This window comes from Sardina pilchardus, chromosome 13, assembly GCF_963854185.1.
Source record: "Sardina pilchardus chromosome 13, fSarPil1.1, whole genome shotgun sequence".
NCBI classification, from domain to species: domain Eukaryota; kingdom Metazoa; phylum Chordata; class Actinopteri; order Clupeiformes; family Clupeidae; genus Sardina; species Sardina pilchardus.
In genome coordinates, this window is record NC_085006.1 from 10,389,796 (window position 1) to 10,414,795 (window position 25,000).

The 25,000-nt window shown below is 46.4% G+C and overlaps 3 protein-coding genes across 19 annotated transcripts in view; 1 reads left to right on the top strand and 2 right to left on the bottom strand.

Moving 5' to 3' along the window:
* blmh (bleomycin hydrolase) overlaps positions 1–12,762 on the bottom strand; it is an 18,372-nt gene extending 5,610 nt beyond the window's left edge. Inside the window, exons 1-9 of the mRNA XM_062553183.1 lie at positions 12,609–12,762; positions 10,906–11,103; positions 10,489–10,598; positions 8,197–8,338; positions 7,981–8,069; positions 7,468–7,560; positions 1,167–1,322; positions 398–556; positions 92–159 (exon numbers count right to left, since the gene is read on the bottom strand). Coding sequence (XP_062409167.1) covers positions 92–159; positions 398–556; positions 1,167–1,322; positions 7,468–7,560; positions 7,981–8,069; positions 8,197–8,338; positions 10,489–10,598; positions 10,906–11,103; positions 12,609–12,618 — 1,025 coding nt within the window. The 5' untranslated portion in view covers positions 12,619–12,762. The remainder of the gene's footprint in view (positions 1–91; positions 160–397; positions 557–1,166; positions 1,323–7,467; positions 7,561–7,980; positions 8,070–8,196; positions 8,339–10,488; positions 10,599–10,905; positions 11,104–12,608) is intronic.
* On the top strand, positions 10,545–15,931 carry si:dkey-52l18.4 (uncharacterized protein LOC560708 homolog). 3 transcript variants are annotated; one of them, XM_062553185.1, is made up of 6 exons: positions 10,545–10,632; positions 13,880–13,940; positions 14,070–14,411; positions 14,829–14,984; positions 15,211–15,236; positions 15,344–15,931. In XM_062553185.1, exons 2-6 carry the CDS (start codon positions 13,886–13,888, stop codon positions 15,446–15,448), a joined length of 684 nt encoding a protein of 227 aa, XP_062409169.1. In that variant the 5' UTR covers positions 10,545–10,632; positions 13,880–13,885; the 3' UTR covers positions 15,449–15,931. The 3 variants fall into 3 exon arrangements, 2 of the variants coding, with proteins under 2 accessions (XP_062409169.1, XP_062409168.1); XM_062553184.1 differs by having other exon boundaries at positions 10,581–10,651; XR_009941205.1 differs by lacking the exon at positions 10,545–10,632 and having other exon boundaries at positions 13,700–13,940; positions 15,344–15,509; positions 15,636–15,931.
* Positions 15,932–16,043: 112 nt separating this feature from the next.
* The window catches only part of rap1gap2a (RAP1 GTPase activating protein 2a), a 36,521-nt gene continuing 27,564 nt past the window's right edge, over positions 16,044–25,000 (bottom strand). For 14 of the 15 annotated variants that reach the window (XM_062553169.1, XM_062553170.1, XM_062553175.1 and 11 more), the window contains 8 exons: positions 24,665–24,814; positions 23,757–23,866; positions 22,958–23,056; positions 21,513–21,630; positions 19,876–19,981; positions 18,677–18,744; positions 18,518–18,548; positions 16,044–18,382 (listed from right to left, as the gene is read on the bottom strand). In XM_062553169.1, coding sequence (XP_062409153.1) covers positions 18,540–18,548; positions 18,677–18,744; positions 19,876–19,981; positions 21,513–21,630; positions 22,958–23,056; positions 23,757–23,866; positions 24,665–24,814 — 660 coding nt within the window. In that variant the 3' untranslated portion in view covers positions 16,044–18,382; positions 18,518–18,539. The remainder of the gene's footprint in view (positions 18,383–18,517; positions 18,549–18,676; positions 18,745–19,875; positions 19,982–21,512; positions 21,631–22,957; positions 23,057–23,756; positions 23,867–24,664; positions 24,815–25,000) is intronic. The other variant, XR_009941202.1, reaches the window with a different exon arrangement.

Here is a 25,000-nt window from a genome sequence, read left to right on the forward strand (position 1 = left end):
CTATCTGCATCCAGAAACTGAATGAATCTCCTCCCTCTCCCTCTCCACGTCGGAGTGCACTCCAGCGGTCTGAGTGTTTGCTCAGACTCACACATTCATGTCGTTGATGCCCAGCTTGCCATGGAAATGCTTGCCTACGTCACAGCCAAACCACACCGCCTGGAAAGAGCAAAGAGAGCAGATTTCTATTAGGAACCGCACCAGAACATCGGACCTAAAAATGGCCTCACGGTAAACAACGTCTGTGTGGCTTAAAGTCCAATGTGATTACAGTTCCACCCCTGCACTAGGACAGATGATTTCCAATGACACTTTGTTTACATCTCATAGTCCCCCCCCCCCCCCCCCAAAAAAAACCCCTCACCTCTCCATCACCACCCCCACCCACTAAACTCACCTCCCCATCCTTGATGGAGCCGGCCGCGGCCTGCTTCAGCAGGTGGATGGCCTGGTTGTTGTACAGGGTGCTGCGGCCGCCCACCATGTTGCCCAGGAACTCCACGCTGTATAACTTCCCATAAGGGTTCTGAGGCCGGGGGTCGTTCACAAGGCAGACCTGGGGAAGACGGAGGAGAGAGGGAGGGAGGGAGGGGTTTACATGGAGCACTGACACGAGTCTGACGTGTGTTCCGATGCCAATCTGCAATGTACTGCTAATGAATAAGCATAGCGTACATAAATGGCACCATGAAAATGATCAAGGATGTTCAAATATAGCATTCATAGAATCTATGTAGAAGGAATAAAAAGAAATGTAAAGGTCCTGCTACTTGACGGAGCGGTGCGTTCAAATTTTGGCAAACAATGGCGAACACATTTCTTTGAACAGTTACATTCCATTGTAACCGTAACGGCATTGTTACTTCATCAAGCTTGCGTCCACTGTATGATTGTAGAGAGCTACCTCCGCACGCAGACTGTTTGCGACTGTTCACAATCGTTTGCCGAAAAAACAAGGCAAACGGAAACCTGCTCGCCAACGTTCACCTACGTTTCTGAATTTGAATGCACCTCATGTATGGCTAAACGCTTCAGCAATCATGGTTCCAAACCCCCGAGTACTGACTGACACAATGCATAATCTGATTGCGAAATCAAAATGGCGCAGGTGAAAGGTGTGTTCTTATGGAAAGTAGAGTATGTGACTGGAGAGCTGGAGGGCGTGCCTTGTCTTGGATGTTGTAGAGGGGCTTGACGTGCTCGCGGTAGAACTCCAGGGGGGTGAGGGGACCCATCCGGTGGAAGGCCTTGTCCTTGTCTCTGTACTCCCAGCAGATGGTCTCAGGTGGGCTGCCCAAACACACACTGGCCACCCGGAACACCTGGCCAAGGAGAGACGCACGCACGGTTAAAAATGCACAGGTGGGAACAGAGGTGAAATGCACTATACATTTTGATTCGTCTATATAATACTACAATGATATCACATCTCAAATGTTCTGACACAATGAGAGGGAGTCTGGGTAACATTCTAATCTCTCTTGACAACATTACTTCCTTTAACACTGGGGCACACACACAGACAGAGGAACACACACACACACACACACACACACACACACACACACAGTAATGTGCAGTAATACTGTTGTAACGTGAAGGCCAGGGGCCAGGGCAGGGTTGTGGTTTGAGACAGGACTTTGTGACTGGTTTCATGTGGTATGCCTGTCTGTCTCTGTGTGTGTGTGTGTGTGTGTACGTGTGTGTGTGAGAGAGAGAGCGAGTGTGTGTTTGTAAAGCTACTAAGCTCCTCAGCGCCACTGGTTTCTCAGAATAGCACTTCCAAAAAACACTGATACACCAATCTGTGGAATGTCCTTCCTCTTGTACTACTCTTTAAGCACGTATACATGGTGTACGGCAATTTATCAAACGTCGCCCCATTGGTACTCATTCACACAATCGCAAACAACAAACACACACGCGATGAGAAAACAAGCCACAGACAAGCTACCGCAGACCTGTCCGCTCTCAGAAAACACTCCAAAACATAGACCCGACCTGGCTGTATTTATGAGGACTTCCCACTGACTTCCACTAGTTTCTGTGACACTCGGTACGGTCCAGACGAATAAAAGTCGTCAGAGAGTGAAAATAGCCCTATGAAATTATTTCTGGCACAACGGGCTATATTTAAAGTAACAGTCACTATGGGGTGCCACTGCGGTTAGCGTTAACGCTCAGGTTCTCGTCGGCTAGTAACATTCCTGAGGAGGTGCATGATGGGAAGGGTCAGCGCCATGTCTCTGGCTTGATCTCGTCGTCTTCTCCGTAGCCCGATCTCCGCTCCTGGACACAGCCTGGCCTCGACTGGCCCTGATGCCCCCACTGACCACCCCCCCCCCCCCCCCCCTTGCTAAAGGGCAAATGGCAGCCGTGCCCAAGCTTGCCCATTATTTGCTCAACACTGGACCCACGTTGCTTGGGCACATAAACAGTGCCCAGTCAGCGCCCTACTAGGCGGTGCCCTTTTCCGACATTCCTGTCCATTCACCTCCTCCTCCTCCTGGGCAGGTTAACTTACAACAGGATCCAACCAAGCACGACGCACTGGGATAGGCAATTCACACACACACACACACACGCAGACGAGCGCTCGCAACACACACACACACACACACACACACACTCCTATCCCTGCCCTGGGCAGTCGTCGTTGCCGCCGCTTTCCAAAACAACAGTGAGGCCGCGGCCCTCTCTGACGTCAGCAGAGGCCTGAGCGAGTCAATATTGGAACACCTGCCCTCCGTCCGACAGAGCAGGCAGACAGGGGCCAGCGCAGCCGAGGGCCCCGAGCAGGAAGGACAGAGGCCCGTCCAGGGAGGGGCCCGCTCTTGGCTCGGGAGCTGTGAAGATGAGCGAGAGAGAGGCGCCGTGCGCGTAAATCTCTGCCCTTAGAATAACACGCCGCCGATTCCAAAAAACGCCGCCTTAAATCTTTCTCGCTGTCGGGCCATGTGTCTGTCGATCACTCACACGCCGCCGTGATTATTTTCCCTTCGCAGGCGCTTTTCTTTTTTTCGCCCGCGCTCCGCCTATTTGCAGAAGCTGGTCTTCTTACGCCGCTCTTCCCATGTGGTCCGCTTGGCTCGGGACGGTCCGTCCGTCTGTCCGAAGTCTCATTTCTCAGAGAAGACGGGGTTATGGAACAGTGTGGAGAGAGAAAAGACACTAAACGGATTCAGAGGCGTGTGTGTGTGTGTGTGTGTGTGTGCGTGTCTGTGGATGGGTGTGAGTGTGTGTGTGAGCAAATGCATCTGGAAGACCAGACTAACCATTCTGGCTCTTGGACACGAGACCCAAAGATTTATGGCCCTTGCGTTGGCCTAGAGGACTATGTTTGACTAGTGTGTTTAGTAAGAGTTTAGGTCATTTTGAGGCCCATTTTGTCCCACTACGTTCTGAAACACATGGTGGGGGCGTGTATTTGGGGGGGGGGGGGTCCCCTGGGTCCAAACGGAGGATGGCGTGTGGTGCGTTCGGCACGCTGTCAGGCCCAGTCAAGGCCACACAAGTTTCTGCTTTCCCCTGCACCAGGTTCGAATTACTGACTTATCTGAGATCATAGCTCTGTATTGACGGAAGGAGGAAGCGTGACTAAAAAATTTGTTTGTGAGGAGGGAGGAAACCAAATCTCTACAGAAACACACTGCGTGCCACACACTCAGCTTCCTGCCATATATGACTTTGGTGTGTGTGTGTGTGTGTGTGTGTGTGAGCATCAGGTGCCCCATGATGATGGCTTCTGTCTGTTCTCCATTGAGAGCCATCTCCATGCTGCTGCAGTCTGGGATTGCAAAGACTGTGCGGCTCTCATCGCTGTCAATCCTCCAACCACGTCCAGGTGGGAGTAAACAAAGCGTTTAATTGGCCGATGCCCCAAGGGGAAGGAGGTAGTCGGACAGCGTCTCTCTTCCTGCCCGCGCTCACGGCAACCTTTATTGTGTGGAACGTCGGTACGCCGCGCTCGTAAACACCACTACACCTGCCCGGAGCTGTCCGGCTCAAGCTCTCTGGCAACCGTCGTCCTGCATGCACACTTGTTTGTTTGTTCCCCCCCCCCGTTGCCCAAACACGTCTCGCTCGGGTGAATGTAAACAAAACAACAACACGCGAAAACACGGCCGCAACCTTGCAACGCTCTCGGGCCCCCCAACCCGTGCCCACGCCCGGTCGGGACATTTCAAGTCTTGGCTTTCCGACTGGGCCGTGAGAGGTGATGTCAACATGCTAATTGCGACCTAATCAAATGATACATGGGAGCCGTCGAGCCGCGCCAGGGTGAGAAATGGAGGCGGCTGATTGAAGCCCCGCACGCTGTAAACAGAAAACACATGCGGGCCGGTGCAGATGCTAACAAACGCCTGCACGAGGAAGGCAGGCAGGCATGGCGAGCCATCCAGTATGGACGCCACTCTTCGCGGCACTGGAGTAAATGCACATGCATATTTACACAAGACCCACCCGCGTTGACCTGGCCCTGGCCAACAACATGACGAGGCCCCCTAAAAATGGTATACGCTGACGCTGGGGTACTCTAGCGACCCTCGCTGATTTTCGGGAAGCAGAGGGAAGGGGGGAGAAAAAGGAGCGACACTTGAAAGATGGAAAACAGCCACTGAGTCGACCCCTTGGGTTTCTTGGTAACCAATGTATGCTTTTACAACTGACTTCATGCAGTAGGTGTGTGGAGGCTGGGCATTGGGTTGAGGAGTCCCAGTTGAGAAGACGTATGTACCTGCACAGATGTAAAAGAGGCATGTGTGTGTGTGTGTGTGTGTGTGTGTGTGTGTGTGTGTGTGTGTGTGTGTGTGTGTGTGTGTGTGTGTGTGTGCAATGCACATGAAAGCACTGTGGCTAAATATAAGCGCTGCAGAGATGGTATGAAGGCAGGAGTCTGCGGCTTTGATGTGTGTACTAGTGATTCTGGTCGCTTTGTCTCTCCCTCTCTCAGGCCTGTCATTGGAAGGCTAAACGTGGACTAGTGATCCTCTCCAGCCCCCACCCCCACGTACCCAGCCCCCAGCCCCTCAAGGGTGGCGTGTGTGCAGCATCAACCTCCGCCCTCCAAACCAGCCCTGACGTCCTCCTGCTTAATGAGGTCACCGCCACGCCACTTTGATCTACGGACAACTACTTCAGTAGAGCCCTGTCTAAGAAAAATGAGCCCGCGCACACGCATGCACAGGCGCGCACACACACACACACACACACACACACACACACACACACACACACACACATGTGCCTGTGTGGCCACACATCCATACTTTCCGACCAAGGCACAGACACACAGGATACGTCAGACAGCCAGACAGTAATTAAGACACACGCATACGCTCGCTCGTGCACGCATGCTCACGCTACCACACAAACAGACCCTGCGCTCCCCCCTATAGATCAAAGTGGTCGAGAGACTTGGTATGGAGGTGCTGGGTCAAAAGAAGGTGGTCTTCATACGAATAAAGATGCTCCAGCGGAGTGGCCTATAACATCTACTTCTGAAGAGTTGACAAGACAAGAGAGAGTTCATATAACCAGAGCAAAAGCAGAGAGAGGGAGAACTCCAGAAGGAAAACAAAACACTGCAAAAACAGACCGTCCAAGAGGGAAATGGGAGAGAGCAGGAGCGGGCGAGCGAGCGTGAGGACGTATCAAAAAGCAAATATCGGAGATCCGATTCTCCCAAGGGTCTTCCAGCACTGTGAGAAGAAGCACGAAGGCCACGTCAGTCGGGCGGGGGTGGGGGGTTGGGGGCGCTCTTTCCCCCATTTCCCCCCATTCTCTCTATTCTAGAGCAGAACCGAACAGAACAAAACAGTCCTGATGCTCCTCTCACTCACTCACTCACGCGCTCGCTCACTCACTCACTTTCCGCCTGCCAAATGAGTGTTACAGAAAACAAACCAGCACCAGGTGGACAAACAAACATGTTGGCAAAGTCTTGAATACATAAAGCTTGACGAGAGGGGGAGGGAGGGGGCGGGGAGGGAGGGAAGGGACCGTTACACAAGCGGACAGGCCAAGGCGTGAGCCCCGGCTGTGTGTGTGTGTGTGTGTGCTGTTGTACTGGGTCGGAGCACATCTGCACTGCCTCTCCCTCCCCGACGCTCTACAGCAGCGCTTGATTGGTTGGGGTGTGTGTGTATGTGTGAGGGTGTGTGAGTGTGTGTATGGGGGGGGGGGGGGGGGGGGGGGATCTGGGTGGTTGGTCATCTTCCTTTTCCTCGTGGGCAGTATTTCACTCATATTACTAGATTGCTTTGCCATTCAAAGTCAGACCAGGGGCTGATAAGGATCTTTTGTTTGCAGAACATTCTGTCGTTGACTTGGGAGAGGAGCACACACACACACACACACACACACACACACACACACACACACACACACACACACACACGCGCACACACACACACACCTTTGGGCTTTGTGCTACTACACAGCATGTCAGCAGCTCATTGTTGCACCCAAGCGCAGTCGAGTGCATCCTGTACGGCTGTATAGCGCAACTCTCTCAAGAACAGGTGTGGACCGTGTCAGTAATGAGGGATTGCAGAGGAAAAAGAAACTGTGTGCAAACCACAACAGCAGCCATGATGCAGCACTTCTAACAGCAATTGTTATGATTTTTAAAACACATTATGGGCTTTTTGCCTTCATGCCAATAGGACAGTGAAGAGTGGCAGGAGGCAGGTGTGGGGGGAGAGAGAGAGATGAGGCGGGATGGGGAAATGACGGCAGGTCGGCTTTGAACTCGAGGCACCGTGAGCACTTGGACCCAAATATGGTATGGATGTGCAGCAGCTTGTGCCACAGATACCCCGGGGCACTGTTCTGTCACCCTGTCTCGTGCCTCTATTGATCATGTTTACTTTAGCCGAGAGGAAAAACAAACTTAGCCGGAGGCTGAATATTTTTTACTAATACAAAAATCAGCAAATTTGGACTTCAACTTCACTTCTACTCATGCCCATCGCACTAATTAGCAAATGTTTAAGACATGCGAGAGACGTGATGTACTATGGCAGAGATGGATCATTTCCGGGTATATTCTACGATCATAGAATAGAGTAAAGTGAAATGAATGTCGGGACATTATTTTGTGTATAGAGTTTTCTACTTTGCTGGGAACCTTGATGATATTCATCAATATGGGCACTAAACCGTACATGAGCACGTCTTGCCAAAAAATTTATTCAGCAGTCAATATCAAACCATTGCGCGACTGGCCCAGGCAGTTAATTTATGTCCCTTATACAGCTTCTAAATCTACGTCTACGACCTGCCACTTTTCCATATTATTCTAATGAAACGAACCACCCACCAGTAGAGAGCCCTGAGCCCAAGCTGTGTGGCTTATGTGTGGACGCATAGCGCACCCACCTGGCAACAGAAGGAATTGCTCCTGCGTGATGCCTTCCTTTGCAGTGCATTAGTGCAGGACACAAGGGAGCACGGGGCACTTACCTCCTCAATCATGACGTCCATGGCATCAGACAGCTCGTCTTTAGTGGAGCCGCTCGCCACCATGTTTCTCAGTCTTAGGGAGTATTCTCTCAGCTGCAACACAAACATCAAAAACAGACCTGAATATAGCAAAGGATGCAGACCCACACAACCGTTTTTTTTTTATGGGTGAAACTAATATGAAACTAATGCTATGAGATGATGTAGCAATGACAGGATATTGTGAGCGGTGGTGGTTCAAAAACATCAGGGACCCTCACACACACCGAGTTAGTGAGGACACTTGATTTTCTGTGTGCGTACACAGTGTACAAATGTATTGCTGTTACAACAGACATGATTGTATAGGACAAAGAGGCCCCTTAGGTCTAGGAGAGGGGCCTCTCCGCCCTGGGACCCCTGTCCCTCATGGGGGCTGTAGACTGTCTATGACGGTGAGACTGGCAGCAATACTGTGCAACAGAGTTCCCTGCTGCCCATAAAAGGCTGTGACACATTAACCACAAACTATACCTTGTGATTGAGGATGTCGTTCATTCTTCGAGAGGCCTCTGAGCTGTGGGACTCTGGGAAGCACTTCTTTGGGATGACTCCATATTTCTCTGGAAAAAAGAGAAGCCGTAGACATGTCAGCAAGGAATGACACATGCGCTTCGAAACGTGACGAGGCTAAGTGGGTGTGTCTGAGGGACTAGACCCGTCCTCGGGCATTTTGGGAAGTGGACTGACCAATGAGGTTGACCAACATGTCCCACTGTCCACCGTCATTGGTGGGATTGGATAGCAGGAACTGGACCAATCGGCCATCGACGGCCTCCTTCCTCAGCGCGGTCTCCACGCAGGCCTGCAAGAAGTAATAACAGCGTTCCACCTAGAGGGAGAGAGAGAGAGGGGGAGAGAGGGTGATAAAAAGAGAGTGATTGAAGATGATGGAGAGAACAGATGGAGAGGAATGAAGAGATAGAGCGGGAAGAGAGAGAGATGATGGAGAGAGAGAGAAGGGGGGCATACGAGGAACAATTGTTACGCAAAACTGGAACAGAATATCTCACACAAAAGGGGTTTAGGCCAACAATGAATGACACAGTAGTAGGTAGACAGAATGAGGGGGGGGCGGAGAGAGAGAGAGAGAGAGAGAGAGAGAGAGAGAGAGAGAGAGAGACTGCCGCCGCCACACTGTCAAACACAACAACACGCGGCAGAGCGGACCCGCATCTCAGGCGGGCCGGACCCACCCACTGGGATCTCTGAAAAGTATGAAGGTATAATTGGGGCAAAAGTCACGAGCACATTTAACTGCAGATTTCGCATTCGCACACTAAAGTCACAAATGTGTAACCGTACATTTGAAGTTGTAGATATTTTTTTCATACCTTGTTAACACAAAATAGGGCTACGGGTTCACGAATCCGTTTTACAAGTTCACAAAACCGTTTTACAGATACACGAATTCTCACCTGTGCATCACAAGTTCCTGGCCTCATCCCCTCGAGACTTTTGCTCCATTTACACTGCAACGATTGGGGCAAAACACATTCGCACATCCGTGTTTCATAGTCTGAGAAAATGCACAACATTCGTGCATTTGTAAACCCAAATGTGAACTAATGCAACAGAAGTTGTGCATCTGTGAAATATTTTCTCATTAATAAAAGTCTTACACGACTACAAGTGCATTGATACAAGTACTTGAGTCTACATCTGCGAGTTTCCGTCGCTGTTTTCCGGGGACGAATACTTTTGCACCAATTATACCACCTGGGGATGTGCAAAACCGATTTGTACTTGTGCACACAGAGAGCATCGATCGAAAACAAAACAAGGCGGCCGGATCTGGATCTGGATCGCGCCCACACATCCCTGCTCATATAAGTAGCCTAACCTCCGCTTGTTTCCTCATCAATATAAAGACAAGGACGCGATTTGTAGATTTTCTTTTCACAGAGTGAGAAAACATACTTCGGAGTGATTATTTGCACCCGGGTGTAAATAGTGGAATGGAGGCATTTTCTTATTTGCACCCAAACCTGTAATGCGTGCAGAAACAGATGGGATGGCCTACCTAAATCTAACAAGTTAGGATTTTTAAAAACAATCTTTTTGATGGAAACGTGGTGCTAAATTCCCATAAACGTGTTCAGTGAACGGGTATAACCGTCCGTTTGTAAGCAAAATCAAGAATTACGAGTATGTTGAGGGGATGAGGCCAGGAACTTGTGATGCACAGGTGAGAATTCGTGTATCTGTAAAACGGTTTTGTGAACTTGTAAAACGGATTCGTGAACCCGTAGCCCTATTTTGTGTTAACAAGGCATGAAAAAAATATCTACAACTTCAAATGTACGGTTACACATTTGTGACTTTAGTGTGCGAATGCGAAATCTGCAGTTAAATGTGCTCGTGACTTTTGCCCCAATTATACCTTCATAGAAAAGAGGTGGAACTGGGATGCACAAACAACAGTCCAAGAGTCCGAACAGTTCCACCCAGGTCATGTGAGGCTCAGGTCATTTACTTTCATTTCCTTAATCTGCAAGGGCATTTTCCAACGTCTTCTCATCTTAAAAAAAAGGCGTTCTGTTCATTTTCAAGTCCTGTGCTTTTAATGCACAATCTAATGCTGTCCTTTCTGAACAGCCTTGCTGTGAATCATGTCTCCTTCCACTGATCTGAAGCTGCAGGATGTATGCATGCAATGAGAGCAAGCTAAGGCACACTATCGATTGGAGCCCTGCACACTGCATATTCCAGTCTTCCTGCCAGACTGCACTAACAGAGAGAGAGAGAGAGAGAACGCATTGCGTGAACTCCCAAGGGAAGGTTAGAGGAAAGAAAATGTATCTGAAGATTTTTCCTCTTTCCCTTTTCCACAGCACGTGTTTTGTGCTGGCATTTCATGTTTGACAGCTGTTCCATGCACCTGTCTGCAGAACGGAGCAGGGAACCTGATCTAGAGCCTCACGCTGGCTAAAAGAGTTCTACCATAATCGAGTAGAAGTGGAGAGAAGCGGAAGCCCTTACCTTGTCCCAGAAAAAGAGATACGACTGACTGAACTCAAACTCTTCAATGTTGAACTTCTTCATGAAAGGAAGTCGCATCACATTGAGGCACGAGAAAATCCAACACCTCCCTGGAAATGGAGAAATGATAGGGGAGGAAAAAAAGTGAGATTCAGTCAACCGTGTAGGTGTACTTTCATTCAACTCATGCCCAGTCTTGAGTGGGTCTTTCAAGTCTTTCAAGGGTCATGATACAATCATGCTCAGGTTCATGATTCACTCATAGCGATCAGTATGAGGTTTTAAGCAATTATATATATTATGGCTATAATGGGGTTATGAGTTACGTGCATCACGGTCCAGTATGTCTTCAGTTCAATTTTAAAAAAAAGAAAAACATGCAGCTGCAGCCGCTCTCTCGGGCTACTGGGGGCTTACCTGAGTTCTTCTGATTGGTGACCGGCTTGCCCTCTGTGGGTATGGAGTGCTGGAAGATGTGCACTGTGTCCTGCACTGTCTGCCTGTGGAGACACACCTCCAGTGGGTCGATGCAGGTGGACACATTCTGAGCCAGTAGGTACCGAGGCTCCGAACGGAAACGCTTCACAAAGGAAGATACCTTATCCTGACTGAGGCCTGAGGGAAGGAGAGGTGTGTGTGTGTGTGAGAGAGAGAGAGAGAGAGAGAGAGAGAAAGAGATAGAATGATTATCAGGTGGAGTGAGAGAAAGAGAGAGAGAGAGAGAGAGAGAGATAGTCATTATCAGGTGGAGAGAAAGAGAGAGAATGATTATCAGGTGGCTAAATTTGGAGGTAAAAAAAATATTTGCATATTGATTGTTCTTCTTGTTCTTAGGGGGAGACAAATTAAACATGTGCATATCAAAAGGATGAAGTGCCATTCTGTTTTTCATATTCAAAACAAAGGGCAGCGTGGAATGCCCACTGCAAGAACAGATTTGCTTGTTGTAGGAGTGCAGCAGTGTGAGACCGGCCATAGCATCCGTGGTTTAGCCCACTACATGGTATGGTGCACAGCTATTAAAAACTTCAATAGAACATTGCTTAATCATGCATGCACACAATCCCTAATTTGGCAGTGGCTGTTTGTCTGATGTCAGTAAGATGTAACGGTGATTTCCATGTGATTTCTACATGGTGCCCAGCGAGGTGCTTTGTCTAATTTGTGTCAGTGGAATGCTTCCGATGTTACAAGATAACTCTCGGCCTAAGGAATAACATCCTTAACAATAACTCCCCACCGTGGAGGAATGTCATTGGGGAAGGCTACTTTCTGTTGTTCTGCGCACTAACGTTACGCTGTTCTTCCCAATGAATGCCAAAGCATGAATGGGGTTGTCTGTCATGTTGGTTTGGCATGGAGAGAGGCCAAGCGAGGGTTGATGGAATGACTTGCATCATTACATAATGGCAACGAGAACCTACATGTGATGTCGCTCTTTTCCTATCAGACTTCACAATAAGCATACGTCAACTGACTTTGGTTGTTATTCATATTTACACGACAAACAACAACATCAAGTTAACCCGCTAGGAAGCTACATAAAATAGGAGGTTACTCCGGTGTTGGCAGCGTTAATTTAAGAGTTCTGTCATAGCAGGAACGTAACGTTAAATTGAAAGCTTGTTGCTCCAGGCCGTGTAGCTAATGTGAGTTTACTACAATGTGTACTTAACAATCACAGCGTCTCACTCGCCCCGCTACACGCAGAACCTCGCTATGCTAGCGAAATACTCCACCAGCACTGACGTTAGCGAGATGACCAGTCACAAGAACGAAAGTGATAGAAACTTGCATAACGATTCTCGCAAGTTCAGAAGGAAAAATCCTACACTTTCCCAACATTTGGAAAACCCAGGTTCCTCTGAGAAACTGGACAGTCACATGGCCGATACAACTTTACTGGTGAATGTGACCAACTAACCAGGATTTCACTTGCCATCAACCTTGGAAGAAGGCTAACTACATTTTAGCTTAGCAAATTGACGAGTTGATCTGGCGTGTAATGCTAACGGACCTGGACGAGAAAGGTTAGCTTGCACAGCGTAGCGCAAACTAAGCTGTCCAGGGACTGTACAGGAGCATCTGAATGAAGACAGATAAAACAGTACACTACGTACCCGCGTCCATATTTCCAGAGAGTGTTGCTGTATAATTATACAATTCTTGAAAGTCACTGAGTCTTTAATGCCTTTGTTTATCTCATTCGCCGACAGTCAGTCAGTTCGTTCGGAATTCCGGAAACAGGAAATGGTATGAAACACGCTTTTTCGAAAAGTCCGATTGCAGTCTTTGGGTATGCTACGCCCCCTACCGTATTGAGTCCAGTACAGCTTTATGAGCAAGGCTGTTTTCTGCTACTCTCACCGAAACTATCCAAATTATAAAGCCAGAGGCCGACATCCCGGGGTCAGAAAGTAAAAGTCATGCCAAGTATTTCATCCAACCATTTAGTAAACCAGCTCATCCTCATTAGCAGGTAGATCAAATAATTAGGGATGGGCTATCACTTGTGTCATTTGCACAGGTATAAAGAATATATGGCAGGACTTTTACGATCTGGAACTGGGATGCCCCCCCTATGTATAAACCCATAGCCTACTGTACTTCTACATCTCCTCCAAGGTACCAGAGAACATTTGCTACTTAAAAAATCAATCAGAGAATAATGGCTATTTAAAAAATATATGACATCAAAAGATGCAACTCATAGGCCTAAAGTATGCAGCTACATAGTATCCTATTCCTAAAAACCTGATGTGTCCATGGGAATGCCATAGGACTACATTTTGAACAAGATCAAACAAGGAAAAATGTTAATTGTTCAAATGCCTATATGTGAAAATAAAGAGTCAACTGAAAAGATGTTTTTGAGAATAAGACCTACAGCAAGGACCTTGCAAGCAAGCAATTGCAATGATTAATAATGAATCTGCAGTTTTACATGACTTTTTAGTTTTAGTTTTGCTTTTACTATGAGCAAGCCAACACACTGGGTCTGAGCAGCCAGAGAATTTCAGTTCCTATTGTTTTTAGGCAGGATACGACTTCTTCCGAACACGCAGGGAAATGAAAGTGTGTGTGTGTGTGTGTGTGTGTGTGAGAGAGAGAGAGAGAGAGAGAGAGAGAGAGAGAGAGAGAGAGAGCCAGAGTGAGAACTTCCTTCCTTCCACATATTTTTTTCAGGGCTTAAATCCAATGTGGTCAGTCATGATCTTACCAGATGAGAAAGAAAGTGATACTGTTCATATCTTATCTAAGTTCTTGTGTGGTACAATGTTCAGTGCCACCGCTCTATACGCAAGACACGGAGATACGATTGTACGATGGCTTTTAACACCTGAGGAATGCACTCCCTGCAGTTGAATCAAACCATTCTTATTTCCGACAGAAGATAATGGGACCAGTCATTGGCTGCTACCTAATTCTAACCTTGGTGTACAATAATTGGGGTAAGTTGACCATTAGTTTGAACCCATTTTTAAAGAACTGCTGCAATTCTAAAAAAGGAACTTTTCCAGACATTGCATCAATGACTCACAGGCTATAACTAAAACTGTTGAAACATGTATTCTTTAAAGGCTGTTGTGCAGAGGACTGCTTTGCTGTGAAGGCACGTCGAGATAATAAAGTTGTGTCTGAGGGCAAGAGCTTGTCACTCTCATGTGATGTTGAGCACTGTGGCGTAAGCGGCTGGTCTGGAGGATGGGGAGTACTCAACGGAGACACTTTCAGCTCCTTACAACCCACAGCCAGGATCCACATTTACAACGAAGACTTGTCCAACAATAGTACCCGCCTTAACATCAACTTTATCAGCACAAATAAGTCAGACAGTGGGGCATATCAGTGTCGCATCAACTGGAGAGAGAACGGCAATGGCAACAGCAACGGACATGTAACAAATGTGAATGTCACTGATGGTAGGTTACAGTATACAGTATATCATGACGTCTTTGCTCACTCCAAAATACATAAATGAAGAATTCAAATGACAAACTAATTACTGTTTATCTTAGAGAGCAAAGTGTTTTTCACTGATGCTGATCTGAATGTGACCAAAACATTTTGCAATTATAAGTATGTGGCTCTGCATCAGTAGTGCAGGATGATGTGTGAGCTCTTCTTTGATCAAACAGATAGCAAATAGAAGATATTTTTGTCTTTTTTATTCAATTTATATGGTATAATTCAACCCTTCAAATTTAGTTTTGCTCTCTGCTCCAACTTACTCCATAAAACATTGGTTACACTGCGTGCACCTATCAATGTTTCACTGAGGTATTTTTTTTCATTATTCATCATTTGCATGATGCCAAAACAACTCTTATCATCCACAGCCCATCCTAATCGGGAGGAACAATCTGAGAGGAGGATTGTGCTCCTGAGAGTATTTCTGTTTATCTGTGCCTGCCTCTCTTTTCCTCTCGCCTTGCTGCTGGCTCGTTGTCTGCAACGCCCAGCTTCTCCAGCGGTCCCTCCTCGCTCATACTCCAGTAAGAACTGCCTGCGGGCGACACCCAGCTTTGCACAAACATGTTCGAGACACCATGTGGTGTTTGGCACATTCTTTTTGCTAAAGTCAGATTGAAACTCAGATGCAAGGCATATTCTAATACAGACATCGCACTAGCCCAGCTTAATTGTTTTGTGCCTTCTAATTGAGCTTTTTGAGGTTTAAAGTATGTTCTGAATTTGTGCTGTTTTGTGTCCTTTCTTTAGACGGACAGATAGAAAGGCCGCGTGAGGTGAGTCTACCATCAACACAAGTGTCAGATATGCAGCCAGTTTAGGATCTGATTCATACAGTACAGCATGTGATCCTCATATCCCTGTCTGTCTTCTTCTCTCATAGCCAATGTATGCAGTGCTGGCGCTGGAGAATGTGGGGCGCCACAACCAGAGGCCTCAGCAGCAATCACAAGGATCACCTGTCATGTACTCCTCCATACGCCTGTAGCAGCCTGTCAAGTGCAGGAAAAGATCCATATCCAAAGCAAGATACGAAAACCAAGTCAACAGTGAGTAAGGACACACAGTGAGAGCAAGCTCTACAAGCACCTTGGTGAAGGACCTTGGTCCGAAACGTGCTAAATAAACGTTTGGGAGCTTCTATCAGTGAACGGACCTCTGTCATTTCTTTTCAGCAAGCTCTACAAGCACATTATTGCCAACCTGACAAGTACTGACATCTGGGAAGAGATGGGTCTTCAAAAGCGTTTTGAAGATGGAGAAGGATGCCACTATTCTGACAGCGTTTAGTAGCTTGTTCAGGGGACAAATGAGGAAAAAGGCCGAACTGTGTCCTTGTGTGAAGGTGCGGTGATGCAGGCATCATCCTTTGGAGGAGCACAGTCTATGGCAGAAAAAAACCCAGACACCACCTTCCTGGTTGACCAGAAACCAGACATGTTGCCACATTAGCTTGTGACTTGTGCTTCATGTTGCAACTTACCAGAAATAGTGGCAAACTGGTCATATTCTAACACAATTTCACTTTCAGGACTAACTAAATAACTTTTCAGAACTAAAAAAATTAATACACAAACGTGACACAAAATACAACATTTTTATTTCATAATAAATTCTTAATGGCACATTACATAACCAAATATACATATACATGTGTATTCCTTTTAAATAATTATTTCCCTTAATTCACTCTTAAGATTTACTTTGCAATTATATTTTACATGACAACACAAATGTGAAAATCAATAAATTATATTTCCATGAACAAACTGATTCAGAGGGTGCTGTATGTACCCTGTACATTAAAACAAATGGACATAATTCTCTGTGGAAAGCTGAAATATTGACACACGCTTTTGCTCAGTCCTACAATAGAAATTGTGTGCAGCAATGGACGCCGTTCTCCACCCACGAACTTTGGGCACACAGGAAATGAACACGCTTCTCTGAATGTCTCCACTGCTTAGCACGCTGTGTGCGCAGCACGTCGGAGTCTTCCCTGTCTCTTTATGGGATGCATTCATCACAACATCAGTGTATACAACGAAAACAGTCATGAAGCTATATCTACAATGCAGAGTGTGGACTTTCCTCTCAAAGGTCAACCATATTTGCGCAAAAAGGCTTTTCAGTCAAACTTCTCTAAGACATTTGGATTCCTCTGCTCACATGTACATGTTTATCAGGTCCCCTTAACATGATGTTAGACCAGATTGTTACTTTGCATAGCGTTCTCCTGATGTGTTTGGTGAAATATCATGATTTTAAATGACATCAAATCCCTATCTGGTTTCCCGCTGATTTGAATGTTTTCTAAAATCTTGGGATATTCTTTTACACCATGGCATTTACAATCGTTTTTGCCACTACACATTGAGCTCTGTGTTTTCAATAAATCAGCTATATCCTCTTTTTTCTTCTTCAAAATGAGGCTACTGAGTTGCTAATAAAAGAAGGGGAGTTTGTCAGCTATTCAGACTGTTTTAGTTTTCAACCTGATTCTGTCACACAAAAATGCACAAGTGCAATATTTTACCAAACTGCTGTGATATACACAGAGCTTTTAAATCCCTGTTCAGAAACGAGAGTTCCAATATACTCACAATGTCACCAAGGATTACAAACCCATGTAACATGTTAGCATCCATGTAGAACTCCCCAGGTCAACTTCTCACATAGTGAGAGTATAGCGCAAATGAACTCAGGGGTATTTTAACCTGCGCCCCAGAAGATGAGAGGAGACCTTCACTTTGGCTGAGTAAGACAAGCACAAGCAACAGTAAAGGCCAAACATGGTACGGAATCGGACTCGACACATATTCATATTAGACTAAGCGCCACTGCTGAACACAAAGCACTGAGAAAAAGTAACATTTAAAAAATAGTGGTCCACAATCCAATCGTTAGACATTTACAGCACGGTGCGCCATGTAAAATCTGTTGTGTCCTCTACACGGTTAAGCTGCAGAGTAAGTAGCGTATATGTTTTTCTATCTTTTTTCACTTAAGCAAAGAGCAATAAAGACATATTCATCAGCTCGTGTTTTTCTTTTTCATGTGCTTTTTTTTTTTTTTTTAGCTTATCGTCCTGATTAGCTGCTGACGGGCTGTCATGGATATAATCGGCACGGAGCCCCCTGTGCACACAAGGGCCTTGCGAAGAGGAGAGGAGGATCCCAGATCAGCCTCAGCTTCTCTAGGATGCGCTCTACTGCTCTAAGTGCAGAATGGAGATCAGAATCCAAGAGACAATATTTTACAGGAAAAGAAGTCTGTTGTCACACGTCACATTATAATCATTGTTTGTGGAGACACCGAGGACACACATAGACACAGAGAAAATGAAATATCAAGTGAGTGTTAGTGTGTGTGTGTGTGTGTGTGTGTATGTGTGTGTGTGTGCGCGCACCTTTGTGTGTGTGTTTGCGTGTGTGTGTGTGTGTGTGTGTGTGTGTGTGTGAAAGAGAGTTCACCTTGTTGTGGCACGGAGCAGAGAGAGCACCTGGGGAGTGTTCTATTGATCTACGGCTTGTAGAAAAGACTCTAACGGAAGAAGCTAATGGGCTTTAAGAGATACAGACTGAGGCACAGTTTCGTAAAGCAATATAGCTCTGTGACGGACACTTTTCTTAAAAAGTTGCAGCACATTTAGTAAAAAAAAAAGGGCCAGACCATTAAGACTGCAAGCGTTTGCCCCCTCTCTCTCCCCGAGTCAGTCAGTGTGTCTAGCTGCATGGTTCGCGCAGGGAAGGAATGCTCTGGGAGACGCTGCCTTGTGAGAATGGGAAAATAGGCTCTGTGAAGGACGCTCTGTAGAGTACGCTCTGAGAGGAGGCATTCTCACTGGGATGGCAAATCCAGACGCCAAGGGTTCCTCCTCCATCTATAGACACTGGCTCTGACAGTACCGGTTCCACGCAACCTAAGTGGACAAAACACACAAAGTCATGCATGTATGTGTACGGCGCTCACAGCTGTGGGCGAGTAATGACACTCTATCCTTATCTGGAGGGCTGTGATATGGATCAAACTGAGCATAAATGTATGCAAAACTCACCTCCAATCCATGCAGCACAGTACTAATGACCCTGAAGAAGGAAGAGAACCTGTTTAGAGTCAAATATCGTTACAAGTCCGGTATGACACCAGAGAGTATGAAATATTCCACATACGCATGGTGACGTGGTGGCTGTGGGACAGAAAGGGAGCTTTTTACCGTAGAGTGACTCAGCTTGTCAAAGCGGAACTTCAAGTTTGACCTGGGCGATGTTTTACTCTTCCCATCTAGAGATTTAAGTCACATCAGTCAAGTCTATTTCTAAAGCGCTTTAAAAACAACAGCAGTTGACCAAAGTGCTATACAATGGAAACGTTCAGCCACCTGATAATAATGAATGAACAGGCGTCAAACAATATCAGGCGAAAAAACAATAACGGAGATGTGTGTACCAATAACAGTCAGAACACACAAAAAGCAAGTGAAGCGATAAAATCAGTGAAGTAAGTAAATCAGTAATCAGTATATAAATATAATAAAAAATATGAAATGGCCTCAATAGCAGCCGCTCCAGCTGGACATGCAACTGGTCGCCCTCTTAGCTGGAGCACCGCTGTCAGCCTAATCAATTCCACATCATTAACGCTGATTCTGTGCAAGTGCAAATATGAAATGCATCAGCTATGATCATCATCATTGATATTAACAAAATGCAATAAAATACCTGGAGATCTTTTGTTCTCACTGCTTCTCTGAGTTTGTGTTTACTTTTATTTTATATAGTTTTTTCACCCTTTTTTGTACTTCTCTACCCAAGTCGTATCTTTACCACAAAGTGAATTCCTCCATCATTAGGAAACACTTTCCTATATTCTTGTACAGTTATTGGCCTTGTCTCATTATTTATTTGTCAGGGTTGACTGACTCTGACCATGTGACATTTTGTTCAAAAGGAACAGATGGTGACCTGACAGCATATTCTAATTAAATATCCATCTTGGGCTTTGCGTCAGACAAAACATTCATCTTTAGCAGTGACAGGAAGCTATGGCATTTCACAGATATTGTCCACTGTGACATTGGGTACGACTGTCATGGGGCCAGCTTTTATGGACAGGACAGCTCCGGCTATTGTGCTTTTCAGTGGCCTACAGCCTGGCATTGGGATGCACGTCGCCTGGTGTACTGTAGGTAGCCTGAGGTTATGCCTGTGGCCATCAGTGACATTTAGTCCATCGGACCTGTTAAGGGTCAGCTGGCTGGACATCTGCGGCAGGTGTCAGTAGCCTGAGGCTGGACCTGTTGATATGCTCGCTGAGAAGGAATACAGAAAGGTCACCCGAGTGTGTGTGTGTGTGTGTGTGTGTGTGTGTGTGTGTGTGTGTGTGTGTGTGTGTGTGTGTATTTTGTGAGTTTACCTGCTGTGGGGCTACGGCACATGATGAGAGGGGTGTTTGACGTCTGGCTGTCCACACTCAGGGATGGGCTGAAGACTGAGGAGGAGGCTGTGGATGGATGACTGCTCTGAGGGATGACGATAAAGACAGAGAGAGAGAGAGAGAGAGGGCAGAGAGGGGGAAAGAGAAAAGAGAGAGAGAGGGAGAGATACAAGAGAGAGACATGAAAGCAAGAGACAGATGATGGAGATGGACAGATAGAGAGATAAAGAGAGAGAAAAGGGGGATCGAAGAGTGAGACAGAGAGAGCGACATGAGGGAGAGAGAGAGAGAGAGAGAAGTCTGTCAAAGCTGCTTCCGTAACCCACACCACCTCAATTCCATCTAATTATCATTAGCGACATCATTACACATAGATGCTTCTTTCTTTATTAACGTTGTCAGCTGACACTTAACATAATTACCACTGAATAAATGGCCTCGATAGCAGCCGCTCCAGCTGGACATGCAACTGGTCGTCCTCTTAGCTGGAGCACCGCTGTCAGCCTAATTAATTCCACATCATTAACGCTGATTCTGTGCAAATGCAAATGAGTGGGACTCGTACGTCTCTATTGAAAGAAGCTTACTGTATCACTTACAGCTACTTCCCCCTCCTCCCTCTCTCTCTCTCTCTCTCTCTCTCAATTCTTAAGCTTCCTGGTGTGCTTGGGATGGCTGGGATGCCCCAATGCTCGTCCTGGAGTTCTATCTATTCCAAGAAAGTGCTTATGACTCAGTGCTAATACACCTGATAGCGCAAAAGAAGCATTTGAGAATTAGGCCTCGGAGTGAGAGTTTGACTTTAAAAGATCCGGGACAGTAAATCTGCGGAAAGAAGATTTAACGCTCGCCGCGGAGCGAAATCTTTGCAATGCCAATAAATCCGACTTCAAAAAGGATGATATAATCAGACTAAAGACTAATTATGTCTCTATAGCAGCATTGTGTCCATAAATCCTACTTAGAAACAGCTTCCCTGCAGCTCAGCAGAGGTCCCTCATCCTGCAGTCCCCGTGTCAGTGTGTATAGCACGCTAACATACTTTTTTTACGCTCAGAGAAGACAGATGGAAGGGGTATTAAAGTTGGCAAGAAATAAAAACTTTATAATCTGTCAAAATCTGTCTTGAATCTGTCTGTGATTTGGGTTAGGGTCAATGGCTTGTGAAAGTCGACTACTAAGTGGACATCACTGCTGTCAGTTCCATCAAATTCCTATCGGAGCTCCCGGAACCCCCATGACAAGAGTCACTGAGCAGTCCTTCCTCCAGCTGATCTGGATGTGAGTGCACTGCACCCCATGGTGGGGGGTGCTCACTAGGCCGTTTGGGTCTTTACATGACACACACATCTCAGACATTGATTCTGTTAGACTAATAAGGGTACTATTGATCTTTTCTATTGGCAGACTGGTTACTCATGCTCGAACTGTTTAATTAATGGCACTTAAGGATCATTAAATCAACTTAGCTCCTCAACTTCACACGGACTTTCACAGCATTGAAAAGTGATGATGAACAAAAAAAACTGGTGGTAATAGAGGCTGTCTGGTGATTGTCGATGCTCTCTCTCTGTGTGTGTGTGTGTGTGTGTGTGTGTGTGTGTGTGTGTTCTCACCGTGTCCAGCTCCTCCAAGGCCTCGCCCTCCCCGGTGGTGCTGCTGAAGCTGCTGGTGCTGGAGGAGGAGCGTGAGATGTTGGCCCTGCTGCTGCCCTCCTTCAGCTTCATGAAGGGCCTGGTGGAGGAGCACCACACACACATTACAACACCACTCTACAACACCGCACACACATTACAACACCACATTACAACACCACTCTACAACAACACTGCACACACCACACACATTACAACACCACATTACAACACCACTCTACAACAACACTGCACACACCACACACATTACAACACCACATTACAACACCACTCTACAACAACACCACACACACCACACACATTACAACACCACATTACAACACCCCTCTACAACAACACCACACACACCACACACATTACAACACCACATTACAACACCCCTCTACAACAACACCACACACACCACACACATTACAACACCACACACACCACACACATTACAACACCACACACACCACACACATTACAACACCGCACACACCACACACATTACAATACCACATTACAACACCACACACACCACACACATTACAATACCACACACACCACACACATTACAATACCACACACACCACACACATTACAATACCACACACACCACACACATTACAACACCACTCGACAATACCACACACACCACACACATTACAACATCACACTGCCACACACACCACACGCATTACAATTCCACACTACAGCACCGCACACACCACACGCATTAGAACACCACACTACAGCACCACAGCATCACACGCATTACAGCACCACACTACAACACCACAGCATCACACGCATTACAATTCCACATTACAACACCACAGCATCACACGCATTACAATTCCACATTACAACACCACTCTACAATACCGCACACACCACACGCATTAGAACACCACACTACAGCACCACAGCATCACAATTCCACTCTACAGCACCACAGCATCACACGCATTACAATTCCAAATTACAACACCACTCTACAATACCGCACACACGACACGCATTACAACACCTCACTACAGCACTCAACGTTTCATAGCTCAACATGAATGAAAAAGATAAGATAGGATTGGCCTACTGACACACTAACCCTTGATCATGAATGAGGCTCCTTTGTTAAATAGCATGCATTCGGTGTGTGTACACTATGTATACTAGTGTATGTTATACTATGTGTGCATATTACATTTTATTACATTTATTGCATACACTTTACATGATGTAGAAGTCAGACAATAACACACGTGCCTACTAATCAGTTGTAGGAGCCGGATTGAGAGGATAATGCAATATTTACACACACCTCATTTATCAAGCAATCAATCGCATTTAAAACAAGAGGATTAAGAGGATAATGAGGTAATTAACACCCGCTAATGTGGAGCTGTGAGATTGCAGGCCATTACCTCTCCTTGTTTGGACAGATCTCTGGGGAGCTGGGATTGGACGATGTCTCTGACCTTCCCTCTTGTGTGTGTGAGCACACCTCTGACATCTTTGGGTCACTGTGGACAACAAAAGTCACGGTCAGTAACACTGGGCATTGCCTGGAAAAGTCCCCATTTGTATGATGTGCATAGTACTACACAATAGACACACAACCCTTGTGCGACCCTGCCCTGGTTTGCAAGTAGCACTCCTGGGAAACCTGCGCCCTGAAACAACATGTCTGATTTTATGCCATATTAACTGAGATTTGGCCTGATGTTGAACTGCGAAAAACGAGCTTACATCCTCATACATCTTGACTGTACTGTATGAGCTACTGCTTGGATTACAGTAAGAGGGGGTTCAAAGCTTTTCAGACTTTGTCAGGGTTAAAGCTATCTTTCAAAGCTAAGCTTCCATTAAACAGAAGCATAATTTTTCACTTTCTGTAGTCTTCTTATCTGACTAGTCTTGCATGAACAAATGGCATCTACACTAAGCAAACATCACGGTAATATATTTCTTCTGAAGGAGCCTCCCTGATGTTTTATTGGCGTGACCACACCACGACCTCAAAGCCTAAATTGAAACCAGGCGATGGAGAGGCCTGCTACTGTATGTATATGGACATACTGTATAAGGTACATTTGCACACCTTGAACAAGAGTATGGAGCATGGAATGATGATGGATGAGGATGGCATAAATAATGGATGCGTGTAAGCAGTGGTGTGTTGTGGGCGTCTCCAGTGTGAGGGGTCAGGAGGACAGGGCAGACCTGCGGAAGTGGCTGGCCGGGCTGTCGGTGCTGGAGTGGAGTCGAGGGAAGAGGCCCGAGCGTCGCTTCACCGGGCTCTTCAGGGGAGACTTGGCTGAGAGGACAGGGGGCTAAAAGACACACACACACACACACACACACACACACATGCACACATATGCGGCGCACACAGACACACACACACACACACACACACAGAGGAAATGGAAGACAGGAAGAGTGGCGTGTTAGAGGGGGGGCAGCCCATTAATATCACTCATCTACCCTACATATCCTGTTAGAGATATGACCCTCCTGCATATGAGCTTCTCTCTTACTCTCAATGACTCATTTCAGCTAAACAGGAAAAGGGTGGCCTGGATATGAGCCAGAGTTAGGGGACATTGTATCTAATATCAATATTTTCTCGATGTTGGGAAAGTAAAGTGAACTGGAATTAGAGCTGCATAAAGACAGTACAAAGTGATTATCAAAATATTAATGGGGAATGAATAGGACAAAAGTCACTGCTATCATGAAGAGTTCTCTCTCTCTTTCCCTTTATTTCTCTCTCCCTCTCTCTCAATTCAATTTCAATTCAATTCAATTTACCTTTATTGGCATGACAAAAAATACAATTGTATTGCCAAAGGATATCTTAGTACATATAGTAGTGCAAGTAGTAGTATAAAAGAAACAAAACAAAACATCATGCATCATTATTGCAATGACTGTGTGTGTGTGTGTGTGTGTGTCCGTTTGTCCATACGTGTATGATGGTATGGATGTGAATGCATGTAAATATATGTGTGGGCATGTACTGTATGTGTGTGTGTGTGTGTGTGTGTGTGTGTGTGTGTGTGTTTCACTGATGAAGTGACTCTCTTTTTCTTTCTCTCGCTCTCTCTCTCTCTCTCTCTCTCTCTCACCGTGAAGGTGCTCTTAGTGCACTCTGTGTTGCTCTGTGGGAGTCCCCCTCCACTGAGGCTGGCTGGGACGCCCCCTCCGACCCCCGGGCTCCTGTGCCGATGGGACCCCACCATCGTCTCCATGGAGTGACTGCGCACACGCATGGCCCTCTGACAGGAGAGAGGGACGGAGGGCAAGAGAGAGGGTAGAGAGGAGAGAGGGAACGGCAGGATGGATGGGTGGGTGAGAAAAGGAAAGGACAGAGGAAAGGGGGAGGAGAGGGGAAAAAGGAATGGGATTATTTGTAAATTGAGACTGAAATTAAAGCAAAAGCCTCCGATGCCCGAAGGAAAGCC

Bases quoted from the DNA above. Each gene is read 5' to 3' on its own strand.
- si:dkey-52l18.4 (XM_062553185.1), top strand. From the start codon at position 13,886: ATGGGACCAGTCATTGGCTGCTACCTAATTCTAACCTTGGTGTACAAT. The intron at 13,941-14,069 runs GTAAGTTGACCA...TATTCTTTAAAG, and splicing joins CTTGGTGTACAATAATTGGG to GCTGTTGTGCAGAGGACTGC. The intron at 15,237-15,343 runs GTGAGTCTACCA...CTTCTCTCATAG, and splicing joins AGATAGAAAGGCCGCGTGAG to CCAATGTATGCAGTGCTGGC.